This window comes from Acanthamoeba castellanii (genome assembly GCF_000313135.1).
Source record: "Acanthamoeba castellanii str. Neff unplaced genomic scaffold scf7180000084716, whole genome shotgun sequence".
Classification (NCBI taxonomy): domain Eukaryota; phylum Discosea; order Longamoebia; family Acanthamoebidae; genus Acanthamoeba; species Acanthamoeba castellanii.
This window is the reverse complement of record NW_004457511.1, coordinates 31,404-39,484: the sequence shown is the minus strand read 5'-3', so window position 1 is coordinate 39,484 and position 8,081 is coordinate 31,404. Positions and strand designations below refer to the sequence as shown.

The window sequence follows — 8,081 nt, the reverse complement described above, 5'->3', positions numbered from 1 at the left end:
TTTTGCCTGACACGCATGACACGCACGACACAAACGTTACGCACGACACGCACGACACGCACGACACGCACGAGAGAGAGAGAGAGAGGTGGCTGAGAGTGTCTGCGGGCGTGTGAGGTTGCGTGCCGTGTGTGTGTGTGTGTGTGTGTTAGGTGTTGAGGTACGTACCTGTCGGGCAGGGACCAGGTGAGGTTGAGGAAGTCGTAGACCTCGGCGAGGATGCGCCACAGGAGGAGGGAGTAGATGGTCGACGACGGCGAGCAGCCCACGTAGTGGCACAGCACCATGTCCTCCGGATGGTGCTCCCTGCGTACCACACACCACCACCACACGTGCAGCCAACGCGTGAGCGGCACATTTTGGAATAGAAACGTTCCAGTTCGCATCGGAAACTGTGAAACTTTCCGATATGTACCGGTAGCGCTTGGCAAAGTTGGCGAGGAGGGCCGACTTGCCGATGCCCGACACGCCGTCGATGACCAGCGGAGGAGGACGGTCGCGCGTGAGGTGCTTGTCCAGGAAGATGAAGTACTGCTCCTTGGCCAAGTACACCTGCAACCCGCCACCCCGCAACGCACCACTCAGTCGAAGGAAACGCGCCGCGCCGCGCACGCACGCACGCACGCACGCACGCACTCGATACGACGATGTAGAACAGAGGAGGGCGCGTACCTGCGTGAGGGAGCGGGCGTAGCTGTTGTTGCGGAAGCGCTCGCTGTCGAGGACGCCGAGGGCGCTGCCGGGCGGGTAGCGCTGGTTGATGAGGTCGCGGATGTCCTCGTAGAGGAACTCGGCCATCTGGGATGGGCGCTGGTACTGGCGCGCCGGGAACGAGGACTGGGTGATATCGAGCTTGAGAGCCGACAGCTTGCCCTGCTCGTAGGGACCCTCGCTCTCGTAGATCGCGCGCTCCGCGGCCGGCACCGACTCGACGTAGTACGGATCGCGCAGGTAGAAGTACGCCGACTTCTCCACATCGGCCAGGTTGGCCAACACCTAGTCGTACCCACCCACTCACACACCCATCAATACCAGCCGGTGCGCGTGTGCGGTGATGAGTGTGTGTGTGTGTGTGTGTTCGCACGTACCATGCGCATTTCGATTTCGGTGATGGAGCGATCGGAGAATTTGTTGATCCAGGGGAAGTCCTTGGCGGCGGTGTCGAGGGCGCGTGCGATGAGCTTGTCCTCGGCGCCCACGCCGTCCTTGGAGCGGCACCAGCCGTACCGCTCGCCGTAGATGCCCACGAACACGTTGGCCTTGTCCACCTCCCGCAGACACATCAGCACCGTAGCCGCCTGCTCGCTCTGCAGCTCCGTCACGCCCCTGTACGTGTCGACGTACATATCAACTCTTGCTGTCCGCCACTTGGGTATGGAATGCGCGGCATGTGCGCGTGCACACGGGGGAGGGCGTTACGCCATGGCGTGGCTGTACGTACCAGCGTAGATCGATGCAGGTGATGAGGACGTCGCGCTCGGTGCAGATCTTGCGCAGTTTGGGGATGATGGTGCGCACCACGGCGTCCCGCTCCTTCTGCATGTCCTTGAAGGGCGAGCTCAAGAAGATCCGGATCTCGCGCTCGTCGTCTTGGGGCACACATGTACAACATCACGGTCAGCACACGCACACGCACACTTGACATGCACACGCACACGTGTCCATGAGGCGTGCAAAGGCCAACAAAAGTGGGTACCGGACTTCTTGGCGCGACGTGCGGGGCCTTCGAGGAGTCCCTGCTTGCTGCCGCGGAGGCCACCGCCGCCCCTAGTGTCGGGTTCGGGCTGGCCGAGGAGCTCGACGCCGGTGATGCTCTTGAGCTCCTTGCGCAGCTCGATCTCCATCTTCTGGATGTTGGCGATCGCGCGCGACACGTTTCGCAGCTGCCCCCGGAGGAGGGCGATCTTTTGCTCCTGGCTATTGTACAGCGCCGGCGAGTGGGCGTCTGCAGCGCGCGAGAAAGCGATGAGATGTCACGCGTGTTGTGTCGTGTGCGTGTGTGGTGTGTGGTGTGTGTGGTGTGTGTCGTGTGTGTGTGGTGCGTGTGGTGTGTGCCTTGTGTCGTATTGCGTGTGGTAGGTTACCGAAGAAGCGGAAGGGAACGGGGAAGCCCAGGGTGCGGCCGCCGTCGTTGGACGCCGCCACGGGCACGTCGCCCGCATCCACGCCGTTCAGCACCGGCACCGTGCTGAAGCGCACATCCGGCGAGCCACGGGTGAGGGCGTGTACTCGAGTACGGGCAAATCAGGGCAAGAGCGCCCAAGGCCGGTGCCGGGTACCAGATGACGGAGCTGCTGGAGTGGAATTCGTAGTCGGAGGCGGTGACGGAGCCGAACGTGATGCGGAAGTTGGCCGACGGCACAAAGTTGAGGCCGAACACGGCCACCTTGAAGTCGCCCGTCGTGGGGCCCTCCGCCGGCAGCAGCGTCGAGATGATCGGCGCTGGATCGCACGACACAACATGACCCCACAACGTGCACACACGCGTGAACACGACGCGCAACACGCAGCACGCGACACGCAGCACACGCCATACCGTGGGCAGAGGAGGAAGAGATGTGGGCGAGCACGACCTGCGAGGTGGGTCCGCCCGCCAGCATGATTTCCTCAGACGATGACGCCTTCGTCCCGCCCGCGCCCTGGCGTGCGTTCTGCAGCCAGCCAGTACGTCAGCCAGTTACGCGGGCACATCATTGGGGGGGGGAGCAAGCAAGCAAGCAAAGCGGGGGACGAGGGGGGGCACCCTGGCTGGGCGGGAGGTGGCGGCCTGGGCGAGGAGGGAGTGCAAAAAGTCCTCCTCGACGACCTGCAGGCCCACATGGCGGGCCTGCTTGATCTTGTAGGTGTTGGCCGCGAGCTCCTCCTTCGTCGTCAGCAGGTGCGTCACCTGACCGGCAAAAGAGAAAAAGATGAATAAATAAATAGTAAAAAGAAAATAAATTCAATGGGTTTTTGCCAGGTTTCATCATGGCTTGCGGGTTGGCGTTACTGGGGTGCTGTTGGCGTGGGGAGGGTGAGTGGGAGGGGCACCGTCTTGCCAAAGATGTAGGTCACGGCGCCCCCATTATCCTCGATGAGGGCGGTCAGTTCCTTCTTCTTGCCCGAGCTGAGGCCGTGCAAGTGGTAGCAGTGCCCGGTGAGGGGTCCTTGGTCCTCCATTTTCCCACACTTCACTTCACACTGCTGCTGCTTCTTTCGTTATGTGCGGCTGCTGCTCGCGCCGACGGTGGTGTCTCGTTCGTGCGTGAAGTCCTGTGGCGCTCTTTGACCACGGGTTGTTGTGCCGTCGACAACAATCGCCTTGTTCGGTGAAGAGACACCTTTTTCGCTCTACTGCATTCTACCGGAGGCTCGCAGCGGCGCAGGAGGGCTCGGCTGCTGAGGCGGCACCCGGCCGTTGGTGGCGCCCTCCTTGCAGTAGCTTGACCCTCCTCTTCCGCAGTCTGCCCACCAATGAACTTAAAATGCCACCACCACCACGCGCCCACTGCTACTTCTTGTTCTTATTATTCTAAGTACTTATTTCTTGGATTTGATGTTGACGTTGCTGACGAGGGAGAACACCTTGGCGAAGGACGTCACGCCCGACGCCTGCGCCTCCTGGATGCTCGTGAACAGGCCGCCCTTCCTCGGCGTCTTCTCGCCCTCCTCCCCCGTATCTGGTGGAGACGCGAAAATGAATGGAACGAACGCACACACTGCGCGCACGCGCACGCACACGCATACACGCAAAACACACACACCGCATCGAACACAATGACGCGCGCGCACGCCCAACATTGGAGGGGCGTACCTTCGCCGGAGGAGGGCTTCTTGGCGTCGGAGCCGTCGCCGCCGAGCGCTTCCCGCTCGAGCTGCTTTTTCTGGTGGATGACGGCGCAGGCCTCGGCCAGCTCCTTGATCTGCGCCTTGGACAGGTCGGGGCGGCGGGCCAGGAGGCCGGCAAAGGTGTCCATCGTGATGTCCGGGCTGTGCTTCAACAGCTCCGCAAAGTTCTCCACCACCGACGTCGCGTCACTGCCACCGTGGTGCACCACACAATGGGGGGGGGGTTTAAATACATGTGTTGCAACACATCAACACCCTCTTGGAGGGGGGGGGGCAACGTTTACCACTCAACGATCTGACGGAGGTCGAAGAGAATCTGCAGGGCGGCCGCCACCTGCTTTTCTTTGAGGTCGCCGTCCTGCCCAGAGCCGCGGTGGTCATCGGTTACTCGCCCCATCATCATCATCATCGTGGTCATCGTCATCACGTGCGTATGGCGCAGCAGAGGGAAAGGGGCATGGGGCACCTTGACGAAGAAGTCGTGGATGGCCTGCTCGTCGTCCTGCATCCGCTTCACCGTCCGCTTTTCGAAGGACGACTTGCGGGACACCATCTCCGCCACGTACCGGTACACCAGCTGGTCCAGGATCAGTTGCGACTGTCACACGACACCACACGACACGGGCAGGTTAGTTCCCTCTCCGGGGGGGAGTGGTGGGTTGGGGGGGGGGGTCGAACCATCTTGCGCAGGGCCGAGTCAACGATGTATCCCTTGATGCACTCGTTGTCGTAGTAGTCCTTCACCGTCTCCACGATGGCCTCGATGAGATCGTCCTCGTACCTGCGCCCGCCGTCACCCGATTTTGGTTTGGTTTGTTGGGGGGGAGCACAGTCATGGTGGTGAATGAGGTGAGCAGTTCATTCCCGTTGGTGCGCGGACGTGTGGTTGTGTCGTGTGGTTGTGTGGCGTGTGTGCGCACGCACCAATCCTTGTGGAATATCTTGACCAGGGCAGGCTCGAGGTCCTTGAAGATGATGGCCACCACCGTCTTGATGGCCTCTGTGGGCGGTCAAGCGGTACCTCCAGGTGAGCAAGCGGGACAAACAGAGCGGTAGCGATGAACAGGCGGGGGGGGCAGCACCCTCAGCGATCTGATAGAACACGCCGGCCACGCCGTTGATGTTGAGCTTGGCCATGGCGTCGGCCTCCAGCGCCTTGGCGAGCTTGCGCCCCAGATCCTGCAAATAGCTATTGTGTGTGTGTGTGGGTGTGTGTCCACGATCAATCCCGCCCCAAGGGTGAGATAGTGCAGTGTCAGCGGCAAAGGGGAAATGGCAGCGGGGCCGCGCACTCGTGGCATTTGTGGTTGTTGTTGATCATGGCCAATATGTTCTCCATGTACAGGCTGTCCACCTCCTCTGCATTTTGAGTCGCGAGTGCAAACGAGGCATGAGGGAAACACACACACACACACACACGATTGCCTTAATAGAAAATAAATAAATAAATGTGCACGTACTCCTGATGGTGTGGAAGAGGGCCTTTTGGTAGCGCTCCAGCACCGTGAGGCATTCTTCGGCCACGAGCCCGATGAACCTGGGGCAGGCGGTGGGCCGGACGACGTCGATCTGCTGGTTGATGAACTTGAAGAGAAGGACGGGCGCGTCGGTGTAGAACAGTCCGTCCAGCTGTACACCGCACACACGCGTGCAACACACCGATCGTGTTAGGGGGTGTTGTGGGAAGGTGAAGCGTAAGGGGAGTGTAGCTAGGCTTGCCTGGTCGGGTTCCGCTTGCTTGTCCTGCTCGATCAACCGGCCCGTCCACTCGTTCATCATTTTCTGTTACACAATGCAAGGCCGTTAGTGACACCACCAACTCCAATCCACCAACACCACAAAACCGAGCGGGCGGTACCGCGGCATCGGCCTTGTAGGAGAGCATGAGGGGCTCGAGGACGTCCATCAGCGAGTCGGCGACCTCCTTGGCCCCGAGCGCCTTCATCTGGGGCTCGTACGACTTGTGGACCCACTCCACTGCAAAGTGAAGAAAGAACGAAGCATGAACGAAGAAGAAGAAGAAGAGGGAGGGAGGGGACGATTTTCGGAAATACCGAGTACGAGGATCTCCTGCGTGGAGAGGTCGTCGGCCTGCTGGGCGAACTCCGAGAACATGGCCTTCAGGCGCTGGTGGTACTCCTCCACGAAGAACGCATCTATGTTGAAGCTGCCAACAGTTCAGAGAGCGAGAGCGAGAATACGTCACCTCACGCAGATCGTGTCGTGCGTGTGCGGTGGTCGGTGGCAATTGTGGGGAAGAGGGGCGGGGGGCTTACTGCTCGGGGAAGCAGGGCACGACCTGGTGCACCACCACGTCGAGATCTTCGGAGAGCAGCGCCGAGCGGGAGATGATCTTTTGCACATCTTCCCCACAGTCGGCAAATACCTGCACGACACGCGACACGACACACACACCACAAGGCGGGTAGGCAATTATGCGGTCTGAGGCGCAGTGCAAAACGACGGAGAAGAGCGATGGGGCTGAGTGGTGTATGTCGTGTGTGTCGTGTGTGTCGTGTGGTGGCGACCTGTCGGAAGCGCTCGCCGACGGAGATGCGTATGTGCTCCTTGATTTTCTCGCGCGGGTCGATGTCGTTCCGCTTGTCCTTCTTCGACTTCTTCTTCCCCTTGGCTGCTGCACGCACAGCAGGTCGGTAGGTAGCGGGGTAAGTTATGAAAATGATGAGCAGCCCTCATCGTTGTCGTCGTTCTCGTCGTCATCCCTCCAGAGCTCATGCAGTAGGTGGTGGCGGAGGGCGGGATGAAGAGGGTACCAGCGCGGGCTTCCCACAGCTTGTGCTCCCGCTCCACCACCTGGAGGGCCTTTACCAGCACCGACGGCCGTTCCTGCACAGCCGCCACCATCATGGACGCGTCCACATTAATTAGCGGTCCGGCCGGACGTACTGCGGGCCAGAACCAACCCGCGGATGGCGGGAGGGCCGAAAAGAGATCGACGTGCCTTGGCCAGGGTGATGGTCTGCCGCGTAAGATCGTAGAGCTTCTCCTCAAACACTGCGCAACTCGCGCCGCCGCCGCCGTCAGCAGCCGCCTCCGCCGCCGCAGAACTTTCGAAAGTTGTGGCCGCATTGGGGGGGAGGAGGGGAAGTAATACCTTCGAACATGCCGGGCACGTCCTTGAATACCTCCTCCAGCACCTCGTACTGTTCAGTGTTGCCGCTGATGCACCAACCCCGCCAATTCCCCCACCCACCCCACCCAACAATCATCATTTGTCAGCCTCGGCCCTCGCCAAAGCCTCCGCGCGTGTGCGTGTGCGTGTGCGTGTGCGTTGCAGATGGAGTGGTACCGGGCCTCGTGCAAGGCGCCCTCGCGCATCTTCTCCAGCTTCTTGATTTCGTTGTACACCTGCAGGAGATTCTTCTCGTTCTCGAGCATGTCGTGGATCTCCTCGATCTGTGCGGCCCCCCGGATATATACAGGCGCATGAGCCGAATGAATGAACGAATGAATGAATGAATGGGTGACAGGAGACCACCAGCCGCGTGGCGGCGGCGGCGGCGCACCTTTCGCGGGATCTCGAGTGTGCGGTCAAGCTGCCGCCTGGTGTAGTGCAAATTGGTTCGGGCATCGTTCACTACACGTTGAATTTGGACGCGACACGCATACACGCACCACCGCACACAACGAACCACAACCCACACAACCAAAATGGATTGTGTCAGTGCAGCAGCAGCAGCAGCAACCAAACGAAGCGAGGGCGGGAGGTGCGCACCAGCTTTGATGAGTTCGTACTGCCCGATGAGGCCCTGTGTTTCCGCGCACAGCTTGTCCACGGCGGAGAGGCTGACGCCACGCGTAGAAAGTGTTGAGTTGGTTTGGGGGGGGGTTGCGAAGTGCGAGTATGGGGACGCGTACTTGGCCTGCACGTTGGCGATGCGGCCGAGAGAGAGTCGGAGGAGGTCGAGGCCCGTGCGGGCGCTGTCGAGTTGAACCTGGACGAGGGCGCGCAGCTGGGCGTCGGTGGCCAGCTGGCCGGCGTGGACGTTGGCTCGCAACTTGGGGAGCTTGGACTGCAAGTCGTCGGGCACTGTCAACCACTCCGCCACGCGGCGGGCTGCCGCCTGACGAGCCCCCTCAACTTCTTCATCCAACCCCTCCACATCCATTGATCCACAGATTTTATTTTTTTGTTTTTCCTTGTTTCCTTCCTCATATGAAATTATCCATAGTTAACGGCGCTGCACACCACTCCCATCAACAAGGCCCAAGCGATATTCAGTCTGGCTCTT

At 60.6% G+C, this 8,081-nt stretch overlaps 2 protein-coding genes across 2 annotated transcripts; both read right to left on the bottom strand.

Moving 5' to 3' along the window:
- Positions 1-1,347: 1,347 nt before the first annotated feature.
- Positions 1,348-3,159, bottom strand: ACA1_150960 (BRCA1 C Terminus (BRCT) domain containing protein; the record flags this gene model as incomplete). Its single annotated transcript, XM_004340812.1, has 7 exons — positions 1,348-1,589; positions 1,697-1,945; positions 2,085-2,188; positions 2,238-2,442; positions 2,537-2,573; positions 2,744-2,887; positions 3,031-3,159. 7 exons carry the CDS (start codon positions 3,157-3,159, stop codon positions 1,348-1,350), a joined length of 1,110 nt encoding a protein of 369 aa, XP_004340860.1.
- A 360-nt stretch (positions 3,160-3,519) lies between these two features.
- On the bottom strand, positions 3,520-7,958 carry ACA1_150950 (Exocyst complex component Sec6; the record flags this gene model as incomplete). The annotated part of the gene is made up of 20 exons (XM_004340811.1): positions 3,520-3,659; positions 3,794-4,017; positions 4,116-4,426; positions 4,507-4,609; positions 4,753-4,828; positions 4,911-5,017; positions 5,121-5,187; positions 5,289-5,457; positions 5,488-5,610; positions 5,687-5,805; positions 5,883-5,995; positions 6,105-6,214; positions 6,357-6,463; positions 6,603-6,734; positions 6,787-6,843; positions 6,944-7,008; positions 7,139-7,245; positions 7,356-7,426; positions 7,565-7,635; positions 7,708-7,958. The coding sequence occupies 20 exons, from the start codon at positions 7,956-7,958 to the stop codon at positions 3,520-3,522; spliced, it is 2,523 nt and encodes an 840-aa protein (XP_004340859.1).
- Positions 7,959-8,081: the final 123 nt, after the last annotated feature.